This window comes from Nyctereutes procyonoides, unplaced genomic scaffold (assembly GCF_905146905.1).
Source record: "Nyctereutes procyonoides isolate TBG_1078 unplaced genomic scaffold, NYPRO_anot_genome, whole genome shotgun sequence".
Classification (NCBI taxonomy): Eukaryota; Metazoa; Chordata; class Mammalia; order Carnivora; family Canidae; genus Nyctereutes; species Nyctereutes procyonoides.
Genome location: NW_026575146.1, coordinates 22,616,632 through 22,640,751, shown reverse-complemented (window position 1 = coordinate 22,640,751; position 24,120 = coordinate 22,616,632). Strand labels below are relative to the sequence as shown.

The window sequence follows — 24,120 nt, the reverse complement described above, 5'->3', positions numbered from 1 at the left end:
GGATTTCTACTATGAGGTGTGAGCTTGGAGTGTATATATCCATGTGTGCATGTATGTGTGAGTGTGTGTCTGTATGTGTATGTCTGTGTGTGACTGTGCATGTCTATATACATGTGTGCACGTATGTCTATGTGCCTGTACACAAGTGTGTCTGTACATGTATGCACACATGTTTCTATGTGCATGTATATATGTGCATGTGTGCTTGTAAATGTATATGTTCATTGTGTGTGCATCTCTCTATGGGACTGTGTGTACATACGTGTGTGTGCCTGTGTGTCTTTGTGTGCATATGTGTATCAGTACATGTGTCTCTACATATGTGTATCTGCCTATGTGCGTCTCTGTGCACATGTACATATGTGCACATGTGTATCTGTATACCGTGCATGTGTGTGGGTGTGTGTCTATACATGTGTGTATGTGTGTCTCTATGTGCATGTGTGTATCTGTATACACACATGTACGTCTCTGTATCTCTATAGGCCTGTGTGTCTGTACATCTGTGTGTGCCTGTGTGTCTTTGTGGGCATGTATGCGTGTATGTATCCGTGCATGTGCATGTGTGTCTGTATATGTGTGTATCTGCCTATGTGTGTATCTCTGTGTGTGCATGTGCATATGTGCCCATGTGTATCCATATATGTGCATATGTGTCTGTGTGTGTATGTGTGCCTGTGCACATGTATATGTGTGCATGTATGTACATGTGTGTGTGTGTATGGGGGCACCCTAGTGGGGACTTAAGAAAAAACATTTTAATAAAGTGCTATTATTGTGTTTGAGTGAGTTTGCTGGTTAACTTAGACATATTGACATCTGAAAATGATAAAGTGCTTGAAAGATAAACTTTGAATATATTTTAATAATCCAAAATAATCAGTTTTACAAGCCAAAAAACCAATCCCTGCATTTGAACATGCATACATGCAAATTTCCCCATGAATTAATGTGTGAACATCATCTCTGTAAGCTAACACCACAGATATTGGCCCCATTAGGTTTAGGGAGGTTTCCTCACGCTCCTCAGAGTTGTCCACAGATCCCATCCTGAAAACATCGACGCTGCTTGAACCACTGGCCGATGATCTCACGGCGTCTGTTCCTTGCCTTCTGCATTTACCTGCAGCCGTAATTTGACAACACGTTCTTGAGCATTTACTTGATGAAGTTCCACTCTGCTGGGCTCTTTACACCCAATTTCAGGGAATATTCGAATGCCTTTGAGACGGGCTTGTTAGTTTTTCAGTAAAGAAGCTGCGGCGCCGGGCAGGGTAGGTCCCACAGTGACCAGGTGTGACTCCCTGTGGGAGGCTGCCCCACGTCCCCACCCTGGTCTCCCAGGGCAGGATTTATGTTCATTGACACCCTTTATGTCAACCGTACATTCTGACACATGTAAATCATTCCCTTGTGATGGATTGATGTGTCCAGAGCACGCAGGATGTGCTATCTGTAATGCTTGATGGCAGCTCCACCACATGCACTCCCCAGAGCTGCAAGCTGTACCCAGCCCTGAGTAGACGCTGGACCCCCTGGGTGTCCACCGTGCTGGTGCTAGGCGAGCCGCGTGGGCCAGGAGTCACCGCTGAGGCTGTGCACCTGTCCGTCTGTCCATCTTCCACTGTCTGTCAGTTGAACTATGGGGCAGGAAGGGGATCTGGATAGCGAAATTTGGCCAGACCGTGGAGTGAGAGAGGTCCGCAGCGCCTGTCCCGTCGCACAGGCTCCCGTCACAAGCCTCTGGTTTGTAGGAGCTAATGGGGCGCAGCCCATCTAATAGGCCAACTGCTTGTCCCTGTGACTTAATCCACTGCCTTTTTTTGGGGAGAATGTGGCCATCACAAAGCAGAAAGTTCAGAAAAGGCTAGGATAGTAAATGGACATCCGACAGTAACTGCACCAGGAAGGTTCCACAGACACGGAGAAAGAGGACGGTGGCCCTCAGGTGCTCTGACCCGAGGGGGCTGTGTGGTGTTTACGGGAAAGCTGAGTGTCACTATTGGGGCTGAGCTCCACGGGGTGCAGAGACCCCTCACCCTCCATGGCAGGACAAGGGGACTCCAGTCCTGGTCCCAGCCCTGACCACCGGTGACCCTGCCTCACCTCTTGTCACAGGGGGACGGACTCCGTGATGATGGAGTACCCATCCTGAGTCCTGAGGAGGTGCTCTGGGGTCAGTCTAGAATCAGGCGGCCGTGGGCTGTGGGGTGCGTGTGTGCATGCGGCCTTGTTTTCAATCTGACACCCTTGTGCAGGGACGGACGTGCTTACGTTGGTGTGGTGCACGCCCCCAGCTGCCCAGCAGTGCAGGGGAGCTCCCAAGGTCACTGCGACAGCAGCGAGGATTTACGACTGAGAATAAAACCCCAGCAGAATGAGGGCATTTGCAACGGGTGACTCAGCATGGAGCCACCAAGACGTGGGGCATCTAACCCCCGTGACACTCATGTGCTGGGGGCCACGGCCATGTCGAGACCGGCCCGGCTCCCACGGGGGACGACCCAGTCTCTGGATGGGCCCAAGGCAGTTTCCAGCTTGTGTCAGCCACTCCGTGGGGAGGACCCCAGAGAGTCTGTGCGGCTCCAGGGGCAGCGAATCCCCCAGTGGCCCTTCTGAGGTGTCTGTCCTTCTCTCCCGGGGATGCTGCAAGGCCCACAGACGGGCCGTGAGTGCAAGGTCTGCCAAACGAACTGAATCCGCCTTGATGCGGAGCGAGGGGCCTAAATAAAGGATGTTTAGGACAGAGAAATAGACAAGAGAGGAGCTGCTGGGGCCGTGGGATTCACCGAGAATGTGTGGGTGGAGGCCGACTCCGGTGGGGACAGACGTGAGGGCCGTCGGAGAGGGAGACCGCCACCTGTCGTCCGGCTGAGTCACTGGTGGGGGCAGAGCTCCAGCCCGTGTGCAGACGGACAGTCTCCAGGGCTTCTGCCATCTGTTGGGTCCTGTCCTGGGCGCCACCCCTGCGTGTCCGGCTGCCGGCAAGCCCTGTTGGCAGGGTGTCGCTGTGGGCAGAGCCCTGCTTTGCCAGCGGGGGCCGTGATGGACACGGTGCCACCTCTCGTCCCGCCCGTCTGGGGTGGACCTCGGGCGCAGCATGGGCCCGGCCTTGCCTGGGCGCCGCTTCCATGCGTCCAGGCCGCGCTCACCCCGTCCTGTGCTTCCCGCAGCCGAAGCCAACGCCATCAGTGAGAACACGGAGACACTGCACCTGAGCCCCCAGGGGGGCCCTGAGTACGGGGGCCCGGGCGCCCAACGGAGGCCGGAGGTGTGCGAGCGCTCCTGCGAGGAGCTGAGCACCATGATCACCGAGCTGTCCGGGCTGCACGTCATCGTGAACCAGCTGCATGAGAACCTGCGGAAAGTGGTGGGTCCCAGGCTGGCAGCTCCTGGTGGGGACGCACCCCTGCACTCACGGGGCGTCGGGTGGGAACAGGGTGATGAGGGAGGGCTGGGGGCACGGAGGACTCTGAACGACAGATGCCCTGGAGCTTTGCATCCTCAGGACGGTTCCAAGCCAGGGGATGCTCATGTCCCCAGCGAGAGGGAGGGTGTGTGTGGGGGGGTGAGGGTGCGGCCGCACAGGAGCAGCCAGGGTCTCAGAGATGTGCCAGCCTAGGAGAGGGGCTGACAGAGCCAGGCTCCCCTGGGACGCACCCCCAGCTTGGCTCAGGGGATGGGGGCAGGTGGTGCCCATGAAGAGCCAGACAGGCAGCGGGGGGGGGGGGAGCGCAGGGCGGGGAGGTCTGCAGGTCTGGGGTCTCCTCCTGCCCTGGAGGCGTCGCAGAGACACTCTGCAGAGGGCATAGCCAGGGCAGCTCGTGCAGAGGCTAGGGCACTGCTCGGGAGGCCCCCACAGGAGGCTGTGCACCTTCTGGGGTTTGGCCCTGGGCGGGAACGGGGCAGGACTTCCAACCGCACTGCCAGCACCGCCAGCACCGCCCACGGTTTGCAGGGAGGAAGTTAGGAATTTGGAGGCAGGACAAGGGGTCTTCCTGGGGGCGTTGCGGGCATCGCAGCCTCAGACCCCTGCAGGCTGGACTCTCATGGGGGCAGCAAGGGATAAGAAGGGCTTGGGACGAGTCTGCCTGACTGGGGGGCAGGGACATGAGTGACCTCCCGGAACCTCACCAGCAGTGTGTTTCTGTGCATTTAGGGCAGAGAGGACCCTGACTTTCTTGTGATTTTCATGGGGCCTATGGCCCCCACTCAGCAGCCCCGGGTGGGGAGACGAACCCACAGAGCGTTTCAGGGAGGGGGCTCTGGAAACATCTGCTGCTGGCAGTCCACGGCCCTTCACTTGTTTGATTTTGTTTAAAACCCAGTAACTTTTCCTCTGGTCTGTGACAGTAAGAATTAGGTCCACGCATGTCCTTGCTGTTGTGTCATCAGGCCAGGTCGGTTGTTTTTGGAGTCGCACGTGAATTCACAAGTGGGGCGTTAGTTTTCAGTGGCGCTTGGTGGGGAGGCCCCATCTCCGTCCAGCACCAGTCGCCGCTGGACCCCGAGGCATAGGCGCCCCAGGGCTGGAGCTGCTGGGCAGACGTGCAGGGGCAGCTCCCACCGTGTCAGCTGGGCGCTGACGCACGAGCGGAGCCCTGGAGGGCGATGGCGGCTGGCCTGCCCCCCACGACCGAGATGACATGACCCTTCCACCTAGATCTGATCCCGTGTCCCCGATGGGGTCCTGTCACCCCACGCAGAGCCCCACATAGGCCGCGGGCGCGCTGTGGTCAAGAAGGTGCGGGAGCACAGAGAGTGGGTACGTTGCACTCGTCTACACTTCAACGATTCCCCCCAATCTTCCAGTCCAATGATAACCAGTTTCTCTGGGAGCTCATCGGCGGCCCGCCCAAGACGAGGAACATGTCCGCGTGCTGGCAGGACGGCCGGTTCTTTGCGGAAAACGAGACCTGGGTGGTGGACAGCTGCACGAAGTGTACTTGCAAGGTGAGGCGCAGGGAGCCCTCCCTGCGGGGTGGGCCGAGAGGCCCAGTGCGGGGTGGCCGGGCCCCCAGGCTCCTCAGGGGCGCGGCGGCAGGCAGGCCATGTGCAGGAGTGTCAGGAGGCTGAGTGTGGGGCTGTGCAAGTGGCGTTGACCCTACATCAGGCTCCGACTGCCTCACTGCTTCACACAGAAGAAACCGAGCTCTGGGAGGTGACTGGCTTGTCCTGGGTCATGCAGGGGGCAAGAGACAGCCGGGGGGAGGCGGCCAGTGTGAGTAACTCCAGGCGGGTCTGCGGGTCCTGGAGGTGAGGTCACTGCTCACGTGGGGGTCGGTAGGTAGCCTGGCCTCTTCCCCTCCGTGATCTTACCGGCTTCCACCGCGGGTGGCCTCGGGGGTCAGTGGGTGACGCCGCCCTGGCCCTCCTGTCCGCAGTGCCCACAAGGTCGCCGGGGTGGGCCCAGCGTCCTCCCGGCCCTTCCAGTCCAGGCCTCGCACCAAAGCTTGTTCTGTTAAATGACCATTACACGGACCTTTCTCTGCTTGCAGAAATTTAAGACCGTTTGCCACCAAATCACCTGCCCCCCGGCGACCTGTGCCAACCCGTCCTTCGTGGAAGGAGAATGCTGTCCATCCTGCTTCCACTGTAAGTGCGCCGCGGAGCTCGGGGCGCCCGCCAGCTCACCCCTTAGTGCCTGCGACCCGCAGCCCGCAGAGGGGCCTGCACCTGAGAGCAGATGGCAGGGAGGACCCCGAGCTGTCCACACGCATAGCCACAGGGACCAGGAGCCGGAACGTCCTTGCAGTCAGTGTCCTGTCCTGTCGCCTCTCGGTGGGGAAGCTGGGTTCGGTGGCCACGGTGCAAGGACAGGGCACTGGCTTACAGCCCTCAGCAGGTGCCCTGTCCCAGCTCGGGTCCCACCCTCCAGCTGTTCGCCGCCGCCCTGCTCTCCTGCCGCTGGGCTCCGCTGCGTTTGCCCCTCTGTGACCCACGTGGGCTCCTTCCCCTCCTTCCTTGTGTGAGTGTGCCTGCCACCCCGCTGGCGTCCTTGCCCCCTGGGACGTTTATTCTGAAATGCCCTGGTTCACCTCTCGCTGGTTTCCATCCTCGGTGGCCTGGTCTGGGGGCTGCGAGCCCGAGGTCACAGGCTGGGGACGTCCTGCAGGCTTTGCCCGCGGCCCCCTCCCCTTCTCATGCGCCCTCGGGGGGCAGGTGGAGATGCGCTGGGACTCTGCCACTGTGATGTGGAGCAAAATATGACTTTTCGGGTCTCAGATTCATTACCTGTAAAATATGGGATGGTTATCCCCACACATAGGGTTAGTTTTATGGTTAAAACAGACAATATTCAAGTAGACCCATCTGTGTCTGACGTGCACGTTAGGAGGTAGATGTGCCTCCCGTCGGGATGCGCGGCGTGAGATGAGAATACGACCCCAACAGGCAGGGGCCCGATTCGGGCTACAGGGAGGTGCTCCGCGCCATCGAGAGCCCTTTCCATGACCGTACTGTCTTGTTTCCTGCTTTTGGGAACACTTAATCCTCGCTCGGCACAAAACCCGAATATGACGGCCGGAAAGTGGTGCCGTTTGTGGCTCCCAGGAAAGATCCCTCCCCTGGAGACCCCGTCTTTTCTCTTACTCTGAGATCGCCATTCGCTCTGAAGACTTTCTTTAAGGGAAATTCCCTTTTTATTTAACTTTCCCTGATTTAAATTATTTGGTACTAAATTTGGTGACCTGTAATCTCAACCAAAGTTGAACAACTTCATTATCGCACGTAACGCAGCCGTGGAGGTGAGAAGGGAAGCTATTGAAACCTTGTTAGTCCAGTGAGACCCCGTGTAGATGTGATTCCGGACTCTCTCTCCTGAGCCACCTTAAGGAATCCGTAGGCCCCTTCCCTGACGCGGGGGATTAGAGTGGCTCCGTGTGCAGACGGTGGACACTGTGGCCTCTATGGCGCTCTGTCCGCATCCCCACGTGCTGTCTGTTCTGCCTGGAGAGCAGCCCCTGCTCCCCGACCAGGTGTGGACGTCGGGTGACTCTGGTGGTGGCCCCGCTGGGCAGTGTGCTCGGGGCAGGCGCACACTTGCCTCCCCCAGCACGTGGGGTCCACTTCGTGGGCTGCCTCATGGGCTGCACCAGGCGGAGGCTGGACGGGCTCCTGTGCTTCCCACCCAGCGCTGGACGGCGAGGAAGGCTGGTCCCCGTGGGCCGAGTGGACCGAGTGCTCCACCACCTGCGGCTCCGGCACTCAGCAGAGAGGGCGGTCCTGTGACGTCACCAGCAACACCTGCTTGGGGCCGTCCATCCAGACGCGGGCCTGCAGCCTGGGCAAGTGCGACAATCGCAGTGAGTGTCGGGGCTGCGCTGTGTCGGGGTCAGGGTTGGTGTTGCCAGCAGTGGGGTTCTGGGGCCGGTGGGGGCAGGCTGCTGTCAGGGGACCTGGGACCTTGTCTGGGGGCTGCTGCCAGGGGATGCACTCTCTCCTGCTGTGCATCCTCCTGTCATCCTGCTGTGGGTCCTCCTGTCCTTCTCCTGCTGCACGTCCTCCTGTGCTTCTGCTGTGCATCCTCCTGTCCTTCTCCTGCTGCACGTCCTCCTGTCCTTCTCCTGCTCCATGTCCTCCTGTCCTTCTCCTGCTGCGCGTCCTCCTGTCCCTCTCCTGCTGCACATCCTCCTGTCCACCGCTGTGTGTGAGCAGATGCCCGGGCCACAGCCTCCCCTGATGACCTCCTGCCCCCATGTGCTAGTCCGGCAGGACGGGGGCTGGAGCCACTGGTCACCATGGTCTTCCTGTTCTGTGACCTGCGGTGTCGGCAACATCACGCGCATCCGGCTCTGCAACTCGCCTGTCCCCCAGATGGGGGGCAAGAATTGCAAAGGGAGCGGCCGTGAGACAAAAGGCTGCCAGGGCGTCCCCTGTCCAAGTGAGTCGGGTGAAGGCCGGGTGGGAGCGGGCGCTGCAGACAGCTGGACCGGGGCCCCAGGGCCAGGCCCACTCCTGTCCAGGGTGGCGCAGAAGGGGCATTGCCGTTCCCCACTGGCACCATGCTGGAAGGCGGCCTGGGGTGACCTCAATTGCCTGGGAGCTCTGACCTCATCTGGTTAGCTTGGTTAAAGGACAGTCCAGCCACGACTCAGGGGAACACCAGCCAGACCATGGGAAAAGTTGCTGTGTGCCGTTCCTGGGGGACGTGTAGATGGCGTGGGATGCTGGGGGGGGGGGCACGGCTTCCTCTGCCTCCGGGGACAAGCCAGACCTGGGACCCAGGGCACCGGGAGAGCTTTCCAATGCCCGATGTCTGCACGCTGGCAGCCAGGGAAAGGAGAGTGCAGGTGCCTTCTCTGGAGTCCCCTAGAATGCACCTGAGCTCCTCCCTGCGCCCGCCGGCCCTGGCTGACCACCCCGTCTCCACGCACCACGCCTGCAGGCCCACCCGTGTGATCTCTCTTCCCGGAGCTGAAAACCAAGCCAAGTGCAATCTGTCATCTACATTACCCCTGAGCTTAGGGCCCCGAAAAGACACCTCCCAATGTTCCCGCCATGGGTTGAGACCCCATTCCAACCTGGCTCTTCCCTTGGGAGCCCCTGCATGGGTCACCTTCCCCTCGACTGTCTGTGCTCTCTGTCCACAGTCGACGGCCGGTGGAGCCCCTGGTCCCCGTGGTCCGCCTGCACCGTCACCTGTGCCGGGGGGATCCGGGAGCGGACACGCGTCTGCAACAGCCCGAGCCCCAGCACGGCGGCAAGGACTGCGTGGGCGATGTCAAGGAGCAACAGATGTGCAATAAGAGGAGCTGCCCCATAGGTAGGTGTGTGGGGAGAGGGGCACACCCTGCCCCCGCCGCTCGCTCACATCCGTCCCTGTGGTCTGGACCCTGCAGCCAGAGGGCTCTTCGAACAAGCCACCGAGTTTTTATTCTGATTGCAAACGGAAAAATAGAAAATGTAAAATTAAAAGCAGAACAGAAAGAAAACAGAAAAACAGAAAAGAAAGCGCAGTTCTGCACACGTGATGACAGCTGCTTTCATCATCCCGCTCCTCAGTGTTTTTTTGTAAAAACAGGAAACGCACGGTGCAGAATGTTTGGTGTGACAACCACTGTCCAGGTGCCTGCGTAGCCTCAATATGTTTACCACCAAGGACCTATTCTGGGAGGTGGTGACTTTGGGGGGCCCGGGATCGCGGTGGCACATCGCCGGCCGCCGGCTCCCTCTGGGTAACTCTGTTTCCCTGTGGCTGAGCCGGAGTCGTGGGCAGATGCGGAGCCTCTTGGGGCGCAGGCGGCACTTCCGTCCTTCTGTGAGTTGCTCGGCGGTGCTCGCCTGAGCTCACCTGGCTCCGCGTCCTCCCCGCAGACGGCTGCTTATCCAACCCCTGCTTCCCCGGCGCCCAGTGCAGCAGCTTCCCCGACGGGTCCTGGTCCTGCGGCTCCTGCCCCGTGGGCTTCCTGGGCAACGGCACGCACTGTGAGGACCTGGATGAGGTGGGTGCCCACCCCGGGGATGGGGCGCCCGCAGACACAGGGTCGGGGCTCACGCCCGCTTATCCCACAGTGCGCCGTGGTCACGGACGTCTGCTTCACCACGAGCAAGGCCCACCGCTGCGTCAACACAAATCCAGGCTTCCACTGCCTGCCGTGCCCCCCTCGCTACAAAGGGAGCCAGCCCTTCGGCGTCGGCCTGGAGGCAGCCAGGACTGAGAAGCAGGTGAGCAACTGGGCCTTCTGTGTTCTGGGTAAAGGCTGTAAATCAGTTGGGCAGAACCCAGAGCCCTGGGCGGAGGAGATGTAGAGAAGAACAGGGCGGACTCCCTGGAGGAGGCGGCGGGAGGTGCTGACTGCAATGACGCAGGCGGAGGGCTGTTGGAGCCTGTCCACCATCCTGACCGGACCACCCTAGTGGGGACAGAGCTGAGCCTGAGAGGAGCCCAAGAGGACGCAGGGGCCACTGCACGCTGCTGACCACACGGTCACCTGTGGGCTCAGACGCCCTGCAGGTGCTGCTTTGGAGCCCCCGGGAATTGCCTCCAGAGGGAGCCCAGCTCCGAGTCCTGGAGGCCTGCCTGGCACCTGCTGTCCCTGCAGCACCCCCGGGCAGCCCTGCACCCCTGCGCCTGTCCCCAAGTGCCTGCCTCCACCCCTGTATCTGAGGACAGGGTCTTGCCGTGTCCTAACCACGCGGCCCTCTCCCCACAGGTGTGTGAGCCTGAGAACCCATGCAAGGACAAGACTCACGCCTGCCACAGGCACGCGGAGTGCATCTACCTGGGGCATTTCAGCGACCCCATGTACAAGTGCGAGTGCCAGACGGGCTATGCGGGCGACGGGCTCATCTGCGGGGAGGACTCGGACCTGGACGGCTGGCCCAATAAGAACCTGGTCTGCGCCACCAACGCCACCTACCACTGCATCAAGGTGAGGGCCGGGGCGCGGGACCTGCAGGTGCTCCTGTCCACCACCTCCCGCCATCCAGGGATTCCCACAAGGGACGGCTGTGGCCATCGGAGATAATTCTGGGGTCTGAACATCTGGGAGCTCTGGGGGGTTCCCTTCGCTCCCTGTGGCTTCTTGTCTCCAGGCGGTAACTTGCTGGGCAGGGCTCCCGTTTTGGTATGTTTGCGAGTCTGGGGGAGCCTGGGTGTGATGGCAGCGGGCTGTAGACCTGGCCCCAGGTGGGACCTGTATGGGACCCGGGGTCCCTGCTGCTCTATGTGGACCCTGGGATTCTGTGGCAGCCGGGGAACAGAACTGAAATGCGTGCTTCACCAGCCAGTTGGGTTTGAATTATAACATAGTCGGAGTTGGAGTGAAACGAAATGTCCTTCCTAATTACGCCCAGTTACCCACCGTGTGAAGAGCTGGTTGGGGAGATGGTTTGGACTCTACGTCTCAGTTTCCGAGCAGATGTCCACACCTGACTCCTGGCGCTGTTGGCTGAGGAGGGCAGAGGGCGCGTGAGCTGGCGCTGTGGGAGGAAGGGGACCTCCGGGCTTTGCCCTCCTCCAGGCTTCCAGAGAGGGGCCCTCACTCCCATGGCTTCTGCTCTTGTGTGGCGGCATCACAGGGGGTCCTGGGCAAGCACCATGAGTGACCCTGGTCTGGACCCATGGCAGTGGTACGGTGTCTCCAAGGGTGGCCTCGCCTCCCTGAGGACAGCTCCTGACCTTGACCCTGCAGTTCTGAGCCCACGGGGTCACTCCCCTGCCCCCTGTGTGTTGTATAATTCGGGCACGTCCTCTGCTTGCAGGACAACTGCCCCCTGCTGCCTAACTCTGGGCAGGAAGACTTTGACAAGGACGGCACTGGGGACGCCTGTGATGATGATGACGACAACGACGGTGTGGACGATGAGAAGGTGGGGCCAGCAGGGCTGCTGTCGGCCTAGGGAGCGGGTGGCCGGGGAGGAGAGCTCCGACTCAGGCTGCCGTATGCATCCGTGATCTCCCTTCCCGCATCCATCACTCACTCGCTCACGCCTGTGACACGGACATATCTGTTCTCACCATGATGCACGCACCACGTCATCTTTGCCATAAGAAAATCTCAACATTTGAGCAGGAGGCAGATGTATAAATAATCACAATATGGTTAGGTGGCAAGAAAGTATGGGGCGGGGGCTGGCCGGCTCTGGGTGCGAGGGTGTCCGCCCTGCGTGGCGGCCGTGACTTGCAGCCCCGCACAACCCCACACGGTGTCCTGGCTTCTTCCCTTCCCTTTCTGTAGGACAACTGCCAGCTTCTCTTCAACCCCCGGCAATTTGACTACGACAAGGATGAGGTTGGAGACCGCTGTGACAACTGTCCATACGTGCACAACCCCGCACAGATCGACACGGACAACAACGGCGAGGGGGACGCGTGCTCCGTGGACATTGACGGAGACGGTCAGTCCTGCTCCTTGCCCTGGACGCGGGTTTGCGGCCTCGCGCGTCGGCGTCCTCCCGTGGGCCTGGTGTAAGCTCGCAGCATCCACGGGCTGGCGGGAGGTTCAACGGCGCCTCCGCTGTACTCACGGGAGCCCGACCTCGCTGGCCTGTCCCTTCCTGAGGCCAGCGGGGGATGTTTCCAGCCTTGGGTCCTCCCTTCCTAAGATGGCAGGTGTGGCATCTTCCTTCCTGTGACCCGAGCCCCTGGTCCTGTGCCCCGTGTCCTTCGTGCTTACCCCTGTCCGAACCCCAGGAGCGCTATCCTGTGTCCTCGCCACGCCGCGCCTCTGAGACGCGTCTGATGGTAGTGGCTGCCTCCCTGTCCTGGGATATTCTCCACCCACACCCCTGGTTCCAACCATTCACGAGTCAGCCACGGCGACTGGCTGGGTGTCAGGGGGACCCCTGGGTGTCAGGAATGTCCGACAAGTCCAGGTTGTGTTCCGCCGCAGAGGCTGGCGCCCTCGAGAGCTGCCCTTGTCCCCATGGTGGTTGGCCCTGCCTGTGGGCGTCTGTGGGCTGGGCCCAGGGCCGACGGGCACCTCTCTCCCCATGGCAGAGAGGACCTGTCCTCACTGGCCTCCCTGTGCCGTCCCCGGGGTTCCAGCTGGCCGGGCGGGAGGCGCCTCGGCCTGTCCCACGCGCTCCTTCTGACTCGGTGGTTGTGATATTTGGGGTTGCTGGTTGTGCACGGGGTTAAGTCATGTTCCAAGACTCCAACATTGATGGGATTCATCACACCTGGAATCCCTGTCGGTCTCTGCCACCATCACTTCCCTCCACGTAGCAAACAGGTGACGAGGAGGCAGTCGAACCCCAGGAGCCACTCAGTGTCTGGGGCTCAGGCCATATTTTCAGGCTGATGGGAGGGAAACAGTCCACACGGTGAACTCAGAGCTCGCACCGTGAGAACACAGCTCAGCGTGCAGCGTTTTCCCGAAACGCCGAGAGTGCCTCTGGTTTAAACTAAGGGGATCTAAACTTTAATGGGAAATCTGACATATGGTCTTCCACAAACCCAATAATATTTACACTTCACCATAATCTTAGATCCTTTTTTATTAAATGAAAGCTTGGCTATAAGTTGCTCTAAATGCAGTAGGAAGGCTCTTGGCTTTTTCTAAACTCAGCCCACTTCCGTGTTTCCTCTGGAAAACCTGCAGATGTGTTCAACGAGAGGGACAACTGTCCGTACGTCTACAACACTGACCAGAGAGACACCGACGGGGACGGTGTGGGTGACCACTGCGACAACTGCCCCCTGGTGCACAACCCCGACCAGGTGATTGATGGCGTGATGGACCGGGTGTGTCCAGGGGCACGAGGGGCCCGAGGGCCTCGTCAGTAGTCAGTGGACATGCCTTGTGGCTTTCCGTTAGTGCTGCCAACATGTGACAGCATAGGCTTTTCAATAATTTTAATTGAAAACATTTACTGAACCCGGCGCTCCACTCTCATATCTCGGTGGCTGCCGGCCAAATGCGTGGGTGCCTTCGCCTCCCCTGCTGGAGGGAGACGTGCCTCCTCCATTTATCTTCCCATTTCCCAGCAGCAAACTTGGGAGCTGCTTCCCTCTTCCAGATTTTGCTCTGGAAGACGCAGCGATAGTAACGTCCTGCTGCCGTGCGTGGAGTGTACGGCTGCAAATGATGTCACAAAGGCACTTGACTCCGTGGCGTTAATTCTTTCCAGTCCTCTTTCCATGTCACGAGCCCACGGAGAGTGGGCATGGAAGGCGGAGGGTACGGCCCGTCCCCGGGGGCTCACGTGGGTCCCTGTTCTGTCCCCCAGACCGACGTGGATAATGACCTTGTGGGAGACCAGTGTGATAACAATGAGGACATCGACGAGGACGGACACCAGAACAACCAGGACAACTGCCCCTACATCTCCAATGCCAACCAGGCCGACCATGACCATGATGGCCAGGGTGATGCCTGTGACTCAGACGATGACAACGATGGTGTCCCCGACGACAGGGACAACTGCCGGCTTGTGTTCAACCCTGGCCAGGAGGACTCGGATGGTAGGTGCTGAGACTGGGAGCCCAGGGGCCCGTCTGTGGGGGGTGGGAGTGCCGAGCCTCCCCTGCAGCACGTGCCCACTAGCCCACGGGGCCAGGGCAGGCTTTTTGCATCTTGGGGCAGCAGCATCTCAGTGTGAAAGCTGTTAGTGGTCTCCGTGGAGAGGTGCCAGTCATGCATGAGATGTAGTGGGGACCTGGGGTCATGACAGGGAAGGTTGGGATTTAATCTTTCAGGAGCAAAGCAAGCAAAACATGCTTGGGTGTGAAATATCAGGAAGAGGACTTGGTTTTCCCACAGCTGACCCCATGCAGTGTGCGGCAGCAGGGTCTGGCCTCAGGAATTGGGGTTCTCAGAGGGTCTCCAGTAGACAGTGAGGTGCATGCTGTGCTGGGGGCCCTGGGGGCCCCATGAGAAAGTGGCTTTAGGGCTGCAAGTGCCTGTAGGGCTGCTTGGCCTTCAGGAGTGTAGGCGGGATGTGGACATCTGAGCTGACTTGGCTCATGGGCAGGTGGGGGACTCGGGATCTGAGGGTGGCTCCAGGGGGTCCCTGTACCATGCGGATGGTTCCAGCAGGACATAGGGAGCCTGTCTGGACCACAGCACTCTGCTCAGGCCATCCTGTGGGAGTCCAGGTACAAGCCAGGATGGGAAGAGGCTAGCTGGCTTGGAGCATTCAGTGTCATCCAGGCTCATGCACAAGGGCGTGAGTGCCTGCATCCCTATCGGTTGGGACACGTGCTACTGGGTGGAACCAAAAAGTGGTTTTCAGAATGTGATGGGAAATTAGCTGAACTCAGTACTGTTTTCTCCTTCTGAAGCAGGAGCTAGTTTAGGAAGCTGCCATCGGCCTGGGGATGGTCTCACTCACCGCAGACTGGCAGCTGTGGGGGCCGTGGGTTCCCCCGTGTGCAGCCCGTAGTCTGAGTCCCCTGGGTCTCCCTCCACCCCTTCCAGCACCTCACTGGACAAGTAGAAAGAAGCTTCTAGAAAAACCAAGGCCATGTCTCACCAAGGAAAGCCATTTGTAGAAAGAGCTCTGCTTTACCATCCAGATAGATTTGGGGCAGGATGATGAAGAAAGGTCGTAACAGAAGTTCTGGAAACAGCTGGCAGTTCAGTTCAGTCTTCCATGTGTCAGCCCCCTGCCCTGCAGCCCAGTGTTGAGGGTGGCCCTTGGGGACTTGCCAGCTGCTGCGGCTACAACACATGGTTGTGGCTCTTGGGGCATCACGTCTACACGTGTGAGGACCCTCCTGAGAGGCAAATGGCAAACCCTCTACTTAGTTTCCTCGTTCTCCTGCTTGTCCTGGTGGCAGGTGATGGGCGTGGGGACGCCTGCAAGGACGACTTTGACAATGACAGCATCCCAGACATTGATGACGTGTGTCCCGAAAACAGTGCCATCAGTGAAACCGACTTCAGAAACTTTCAGATGGTCCACTTGGACCCCAAGGGCACCACCCAAATCGACCCCAACTGGGTCATTCGCCATCAAGGCAAGGAGCTGGTGCAGACGGCCAACTCCGACCCCGGCATTGCTGTTGGTGAGCCTCAGACATGCGCTGGGCATTGTGGGTTCTGGGGAGCAAGGCACCCATTGGACATGGGGGAGGCTAGTGGGGTGGGAGGATTAGGGAGGTCTCTTGCGAGGCCCTGTGCTCCCAGGTCTGCTCATGTGGTCTCAATGGAAGGACTGGAGCATCACACATTGAGATTCAATAAGCCTTTTTATTTTATGGATTTGGTCTGTGAGATATTACACGATACAGTAGAGCTCTGCCAAAACACGGTATGTGGGATCTGAGCATATGAAACCCCACACGTTTCATTAATGCCAGAGTCACAGAACCCAGGGTGGATGGCAGAGAAGAGCCAAGACCCACCTCCTAATATCCACTTCACTGACCCCAGGGCTAATCCCTCAAAAGCCATTTTTCCCTCAAATGCCATTCTGACCAAATCCTATGATGCGTGTTCCCTTTGACATCCAGGGTTTGATGAGTTTGGGTCCGTGGACTTCAGTGGCACATTTTATGTCAACACCGACCGGGACGATGACTACGCCGGCTTCGTCTTTGGCTACCAGTCCAGTAGCCGCTTCTACGTGGTGATGTGGAAGCAGGTCACGCAGACCTACTGGGAAGACCAGCCCACCCGGGCGTATGGCTACTCCGGCGTGTCCCTCAAGGTGGTGAACTCCACCACGGGGACAGGCGAGCACCTGAGGAATGCTCTGTGGCATACGGGGAACACCGAAGGTCAGGTAGGATGACAAGGCACGCTGAGCCAGTGCCCTTTGACGTGGCCCTGCAGCCGCCATGGCTTTTCAAGAGAGCAGCCTTCGTCCAATGCAAAGATGGCTCGCCTCCATGTTGTCATTAATTTTGGCTGAATGTACACTGGTTTTAACACTCTTTTATTGAGTATGAACCTTACTAAAGATGCCATGTCTAGTTCTTTTGTAAACGCCAATGATGATCCTCTTGCAAACTGAACATATTTCTACCTTCTTCTAGAGGTAGGGGGAAATGGGTTTTAAAAGTTTAAGTGTTTTACCCAAAGTCCCATGTTGAGGAAGCAGAGGATCCAGAATCTAAATCCACGGCTCCGGCTCAAACACCTCTGCCCTGAGCTCAGGACCACATTGCTCCCTGTCAGTGGGGTTTGATCCACACGAGAGATTCACGCTACGAAATCCAGCCGAGCGTGATGTAGCAGCATGAGCCTCAGGCGTGAATGTGCAGAGTAACCTCTTTGCTTCCCATTTGGTAGTGAGACTGTGGTCAAGACTCAGGTGCCAACGGGACTCAGGACAGATGTGTTTTCTCAGGTGCGCACATTGTGGCACGACCCCAAAAATATCGGCTGGAAGGACTACACTGCTTACAGGTGGCACCTGACCCACAGACCGAAGACAGGCTACATAAGGTGAGGGTGGCTTCCCCCAACTGGCTCCCACTGCAAGAGTGTCCTGTCAGATGATGCGTCTGAACAATAACAGACAAATGAGCTGACATGAACGCTCACTTCTTTGCTGTCCTCTTGGCTCTTCCACTTTTGTGCATCTTTTTTCTATCCTGCATCTTCTACTGCACATCACTTATAAAAAAAAAAACAGCAACAACAACAACAAAAAACAACTATGGAAGAGGAGAAAATCCAGCTTGTCTTGTTTTGTTTTTTTAAAGACTTTATTTATTTATTCATGAGAGACACAGAGGGGGTGGGCAGAGACACAGGCAGAGGGAGAAGCAGGCTCCATACAGGGAACCTGATGTGGGACTCAATCCTGGGACTCCAGGATCACGCCTGGGCTGAAGGCAGGTGCTAAACCTCTGAGCCGCCCAGGGATCCCCACCAACGTGTCTTGTTAATGTAACTTGGAGGATGATGAGCAACTCTCATCCTTGTGAATATCCCAGGCAAGGGACAGAAAGTGCAAATGAACCGTGTCTTTGCAAAATTAACATGTGATTCCTTCAGAGAAGACATTCATATTTGTTTCTGATATTGTGGATGGCTGAACCTAAAACATTTTCCAATAAAGCTTTCACGAATATCAGACTAACAGTATTTTGCTCTTTTGGCATTGACAACATTTCTCATTGATCTTGATTGCAACAAACATGATTGATTTAAACTTGAGTAATAAGGGCAGGGCAGGTTGGATTCTCCACAAAGGCCAGGAGCGTGTGTGTCCCCAGCGTGAATAAGCAGACCAGGGCAAGAGAAGCACGGCCTCGCTGTCTGGGCGCGATGTTGCCTTGCCCACGAGCTGTGACCTGGTCAGGGAGGCAGTGATGCACACAGTCCTGCTCTGGGCATGAGCATAGAGCCCTGTCCTTCTTGGCGTGCAGCTCTGGCCTAGTGGGTGGATGCCAGTGGGTGACGCCATGTGAAGGCCATGAGGAGGGTGGCCTCAGTGGTGAGGACCTGATGCCAGGCAGAGAGTCTAGAAATGGTGGCTGTCTGTCCACCAGGCAGCTGGGGACTGGAGGGCACTCTGCCTGCAGCTGGGGGGCCACTTACAGGTCTGCTGGGTCTTGGAGCGCTGGCCTATTTATTGCTGCCAGCTGTAAGGAAAGAGCTGGCCTCTCATCTCCGGCATTCACACCTTGTTCTTTCTCCTGTTTTCAGGGTCTTGGTGCACGAAGGAAAACAGGTCATGGCTGACTCGGGACCCATCTATGACCAAACCTACGCCGGTGGTCGACTGGGTCTGTTTGTCTTCTCTCAAGAGATGGTCTATTTCTCGGACCTCAAATATGAATGCAGAGGTGGGTGACATTGTCACTGTGTGGGCGGCTCATGGCACAGAGAACAGGGAAGGGACACACGTTTTATAAAAGTGGCATATTAGGGTGGTGAGTGGGGGGGCCCTGTCCAGAGCCACTTCCCAGTTATTCACTGGCTCTGCTTGTCTACACTGTGCTTGGTCCTGGGGCTGTGTATATTTTGTACGTGTTCTGGACCTCTGGCAGCATTTTAGATTGCTACCCTTGATTAGAAAGGGAAGGAGGGAAGGAGGAAGGAAAGAGGGAAGGAAGGAAGGAAGGAAGGAAGGAAGGAAGGAAGGAAGGAAGGAAGGAAGAAGGAAGAAAGAGAAAAGGAAGGAGGGAGGAAGGAAGGAGGAAAATATGGAAGAGGGAAGGAAGGAGGAAAGGAGGGAAGAAGGGACAAAAGGAGGAAGGAAAGAAGGAGGGAAGGAAGGATGGAAGGAAGGAAGGAAGGAAGGAAGGAAGAAAAGATGGAAGGAGGGAGGGAGGGAGGAGGAAAGAGGGAAGGAAGGAGGAAAGGAGGGAAGAAGGGACAAAAGGAGGAAAGAAAGAAGGAGGGAAGGAAGGAAGAAAGGAAGGAAGAAAAGATGGAAGGCGGGAGGAAGGAGGAAAGAGGGAAGGAAGGAGGGAGGAAGGAAGGAGGAAAATACGGAAGAGAGAGGAAAGGAGGAAGGAAAGAAGGAGGGGGGAAGGAAGGAGAAAAGGAGGGGAGGAAGGAGGGAGGGAGGAGGAGGAGGAAGGAGGAAAAGATGGAAGGGAGAAGGAAAGAGGAAAGGAAGGAGGGAAGAAAAGAAGAAAGGAAGGAGGGAAGGAAGAAAGGAGCGAAGAAGGGAGGGAGGGAAGGAAGGAAAAAGGGAAAGAAGGAAGGAAGGAAGGAAAAAGGAGGGAAGGAAGGAGGCAAGGAAGGAAGCAAGGAGGCAAGGATGGAAGGAGGGAAGGAAGGAGGAAGGAAGAGGGTTCTCTGCCATTCTCTCTCTGGAGCATACTTGGATCACCGTGTTGCAGACCCAGAAGCGAACCTGCCCCATCTAATGTGACCCCACACCTTCGTGGGGACGTGAACATATTCCCTCCGACTGGCGGGGTCGGTGAGGCCCAGAGGTACTTCTCAACAAACACATGTTGAAAATTACACATAAAGAGAGAACGAGGACACAAGATCGTTGTTTCTTTTTCCCCTCTGTTGGGTTGATGTGTTCCTTCCCCCCACACACACCCCTTCCACGCACACGTCCAACCATTCATACATCCATCCAAAGTGTGGAGGTTTTAAAAATTAAGATGATATTTTAGGTTATGGGTAGAAGAAAATAAAGCCAAACCAAACCTGTGGTCCACCCATGCTAATTCTGTTTATTGTATTTTTATTTTGCAGATGTCTAAGCAAGACTTGCCGCATCTCCGGAAATGTACTGTAGACGCTGTTACCTAGGCCCCAGTCTCTGCTGGTGCTTCCAGCTTCTCTCTCTTTAGCAGCAGCTCCTGTCCTTGATCTTGACTTTGAGGGTCGCTCACCGTCGCCGACCCCAAGCCCACGTGCCTCCAGAGGGTGCGTGTTCGTGGAACCCGACGGGGAACATCCCGCCCGCCGCGGAAGACAGCCTGATGATGCACCAGACTCTACGTGCAGTGAAAATTGAACATGGCATTACATCGTTTTCTCTTGTTTGTTTAAAAAGAACGACGTTTACATATAAAATGTAATTACTTATTGTATTTATGTGTATATGGAGTTGAAGGGAATATTGTGTGCAAGCCTTTGTCATAAATTAAGCAGGAAAAATATTGCTACACGACTTTCAGTGCTTAGAGCCATTTCCATTCCTGGGTTAGAGCTGTTGCACAGCCGCAGGCAGGTGGCCATGGGGACGGGTCCACTGGAGTATGAAGTAGTACCGTGTAGCCGAGAGGTCAGGGATGTCACACCTCGGGGGGCCAGCTCCATAGTGGGAACACGCACGGGAATTACGAGAACCCCGCTCCCCTGCCCACTGCCCGAGTCCGCGGCCTCAACAGGGCAGGGGTGCAGCTTCATCTGAGAAGGGACACCCTGCAAGGCGGTGCCCACATGGGTCCAGGCAGGGCCTCTCAGAGCCCCCGTTAGAGAAGTTAGCAGAGCCGAGCAGGCCGCTCCTGCCCTGCAGACTTGGGGGAGCTCCTGGCCTGTTGTCCCTTGATTTTCTGATAGCCAGAGTTTCTGCTTGAGCTTCTTTCTCAGTCTCTGCTGCTGGAGATCAAGCAAGCGGGCAAACACACCAGCAAATGCACTTTAGCGTCTAACTCCTATTCTAGGCTTCGACACTATGCAAGAGCTGCTTACCTAATCTGGCCAAACCTTCCCCCAAGGTTCCACTTATAAACGTTTTGTTAATATTTATTAAATGACTACAGAATGCAGCTCCATTCACTAATAACTTATTTTAAACATGTCAAGTAACACATGAAGTGTGATTCCTAGGGATGAAAACATACCACACGCATGATAATACAAAGATGAAGTTACAGCAAAATACCTTCCTGTCAAGACCCAAGCTCTGCAATATTATGTTGTCACGACAAAGCATGCTTAAAACGGAGGAGGATCAATAAATGATTGTGAAGAGTTTATAATGGAACCTTTATCTATACTGTCGCCAGCGACTGTCCTTTGGTCTGTTACTGTTGCCGACCTGCTGTACATAGGATTTGAGACTTTAATGCTGACGAAGAGTCAGCATCCAGCCTGCTGGGCACACCCGATAACCAGTCATACCATAATATACACACGTTTTTGTTTCTTTTTTTTTTTGCCTTAAATTGCATGATCTTTCTACAGGAAATATTAATCTCACTCCACAGAAGGGGTTTAATGAGAGGAATTGGTTTTGTCTAATGCAGGCGAATCTTTCTCCCCTTTCTGTCAACAGCGATCTCGTTTCTATGCAAAATAGAGAGGATTCATGACTTTTGTCTCAACTTCCACATTTCATTCGATAAAGTTACGTTTGTTGCTTCCTTTGAGGTTGATTTTTTTGTTTTGCTGCACTTTTGACCTTGTTCTGCAGAGCCGTGTCCCCAGAACAGCGGGGTTTGGGGACTGGACTAAATGTAACGGTCGTGGAGGCCGTGCAGGTTTCTCTATTGGTGTCCCTTGGCCGAACAACACAGTGCTGTGGGATGATGATGTGAATATTTAGAATGTACCATAGTTTTTTTTGGTAAATTATTTATGTTTTTTTTGAACAAACTTCTCTTCCAGATTGATGAAACTTCATTTGTTTTGCCAAAGACTGTAAATATTTATTTATTTGTTCACATGGTCAAAATTTCACCACTGAAACCCTGCATTTAGCTAGAGCCTCATTTTTTATACTTTAAAGATTAATAACAGGAAATAAATTGTAAAAAGGTTTTCTATAAATGAATCTCTCTCCCTTTTTTAAAAAGAATTAGCAGGGTTTCTATTGGGGGGAAGGGAGACCAACCCCAGCTGGGGAGAGCTGACGTCTTGCTTCCCTCTGCGTGAGCACGTCTGGTCACAGGGCTCCCCTCTGCCTTCCTGAGGTTCAGGTGTAGATTTGGGGTCCAGTCAGGACAGGCCTCAGGTTCCGTCAGCTATCAGCGCTGCACCCGACGGTCACTAGGTGCCCCTTCCCGCCGGCTGCTCTTCCTCCTGACGCGAGAGCAGAGCCAGGTGGTGACTTTCAGCAGGTGTCCCTGAACACAGGAGCCCCCCTCCCAGATGCACCTGTTCTTGTTCCAAACCAGAGACGGATCCCGTGGCAGTAACACAAACAAGCCTGCCCTCTGTAGGAGCTGTAGGGTGTCTCTGGTTCCCAGCTGCTTCGTGGGGTTGCTGAGGGTTATGGTGCAGTCAGATGTGGGGGAAGATGGGGAAATAAGTGCAAATGGCAGTAAAGCCAGAGGGAGTCAAGCACTGGAGCCACAAGATGCAGGACAGACCTCCTGGGGTGACAGGATGAGTCAAGGCCCTGCTTTGATCTGGGAGGTGAAAAGGTGGATGTCGTGACATAAATGCCAAGGACAGACCAGCTCTATGTACATGGAACAGGAAGCCTCTGAGGAACCTAGAAAGAAATCAATGAGGGGAGTGATCTTTGTGGCCTGGAGGTGACTGTCAGAGAGAATCTAATGTAACAAAACACGCTACGTTTCCTGCCACTGCTCGGAAGACAGGCAGGAGGGTGAGACACATTTCTCCACACTCTCATTGTCTAGTGACTTAGAGCACAAGTCTGTGAGGGCTGCTCCGAATGCAGTCCAGGGCCCTTGGGACCGTCCCCTTCCGGGATGGTGTTTGTGCCTTGACAGGAACAAGCATCCCTGGAAGGAGACCCAGGACATGGAGACACTGCTCTGCAGGCCTCTCTCTTCCTTCCGGGCAAGGTTCCTACACAACGTCATCCGGATGCCTCCAATGGGAGGTTTGGTTCAGGAGAAGCTGCAGTTGCTCAGTGCATGCCATGTGCATCCTCCCCTGCTGCACAACAGCTGGTTCATGGGGCAGTGGAGCATCCTGATTCACAGGGATCCAGAATGGGGCTGTAACCACTGGAGGGGAGGTGGTTCCAGGACACTGGCAGCCAGCAGCTTCCACTAAAGGTTAACAGGGGTCCCTCCCGGGGTTTCTGTGGGTTTCGACATCTCAGACAGGTTTTGCTCTGTTAGTCTGAGTTTCACAAAGTGATGCAGCCATGGCTGCATGAGTGCAGAGTGGGACACGGGCTTGCAGAGCAATACCCCTAAGGCCCTGTCCAGCAGCCTACGGTGAAGTAGAAACCTGGCACTTGCCATGTAGGGTTCTGTGAAGGACAGAAAGACCCTCAAATAGATCCGACCGGCCACAGGCTGGAATCCCCGTGGGGGAGGGAACAACCCAGGACTTCTGGGATGAGCCTGCCCTGGCCAAGCCGCTGCTCCCAGGGGAGTGACTTGGTGGGGGACCAGAGGTCCAGGGACGAGAGGAGCCACTGCCAGCACCGCCAGGGGCCCTCAGCTTTGGGGAAGCCGGTGGGCACTCCTGCCAAGAAGTCTGGGCCCCGAGCCGCCAAGTGTTGGCCCACGGCTGTCCTTGTGGAGCGTGGGCGGCCCGGCCCCTTGGCGGAGCTGGGGCTGTAGCTGCAGGCTGGCCTCGCAGACCGGCTTCCAGCTCACGGTCCAGGAGCATCAGCGCCTGAAAACACCCAGCACTGTCCGGACACTGCATTCTCCTTAGAGTGGCTGTTTTCAGCCCAAACCCATCAAATGCATTATGAGAAGTGGTATTTTGACATCACAGCATCCAGCAGATGCCCTCGGCACACAACCCGGACACCCCGGCTCTGGTCAGGACATCGCCCGGAGCAGAGTTAGGTCAAGTGCCAGTGTGGGTGGACGCGGGTGCACACGGGATGGCCAGTGTTGGGACCAGCTGCCCAGGAGGCAGGAGGACCAGGTTCCCACAGCTGCCAGCCGGGCCCACCCCCCTGATCCCCACGGGCCCAGGACACACGGGGACTCAGCCTCGCTCTGCCTCAGGGAGTTTGCTCTTGGCAACTTCATGTTAAAAGGATAGTCTGACTGCAAATTAACTGTGAGCATCCAAAGGGCTTTGGGGGGAAAAATGGAATAGAAAGAAGAAAAAGTGTTAGTATACTTGGTGACACTTTATTTTATATGGTATTTATTTACTTTCAAATTATTGTTTATTATTTATATAAATTTAGTTTGTTGTTCCACGGATTTATTTTGCTATTTGTGAAACTTGTTTAGTTATTCTGGATTGGGACAGAATGTGTGTAATTTTCCCCACTCTACAATGGAATTATTTTTCTTTTTAATATGGTTGCTGGAACAAATTCCATTGTTGAACAAGACACATGTATCAGGGGCACCTGGGTGGCTCAGCAGTTGAGCACCTGCCATCAACTCAGGGCTTGGTCCCGGAGTCTTGG

At 56.3% G+C, this 24,120-nt stretch overlaps 1 protein-coding gene across 1 annotated transcript in view; it reads left to right on the top strand.

Moving 5' to 3' along the window:
* Positions 1–21,181, top strand: part of THBS2 (thrombospondin 2) — a 28,147-nt gene extending 6,966 nt beyond the window's left edge. The window contains 19 exon segments of the mRNA XM_055311121.1: positions 3,174–3,370; positions 4,813–4,953; positions 5,499–5,595; positions 7,134–7,304; positions 7,706–7,882; positions 8,592–8,678; positions 8,681–8,764; positions 9,316–9,443; positions 9,514–9,666; positions 10,155–10,373; positions 11,206–11,313; positions 11,682–11,841; positions 13,047–13,165; positions 13,675–13,909; positions 15,227–15,454; positions 15,902–16,173; positions 16,741–16,838; positions 18,048–18,187; positions 19,563–21,181. Of these exon segments, the coding sequence (XP_055167096.1) occupies positions 3,174–3,370; positions 4,813–4,953; positions 5,499–5,595; positions 7,134–7,304; positions 7,706–7,882; positions 8,592–8,678; positions 8,681–8,764; positions 9,316–9,443; positions 9,514–9,666; positions 10,155–10,373; positions 11,206–11,313; positions 11,682–11,841; positions 13,047–13,165; positions 13,675–13,909; positions 15,227–15,454; positions 15,902–16,173; positions 16,741–16,838; positions 18,048–18,187; positions 19,563–19,570 (2,822 nt within the window). The 3' untranslated portion in view covers positions 19,571–21,181.
* Positions 21,182–24,120: the final 2,939 nt, after the last annotated feature.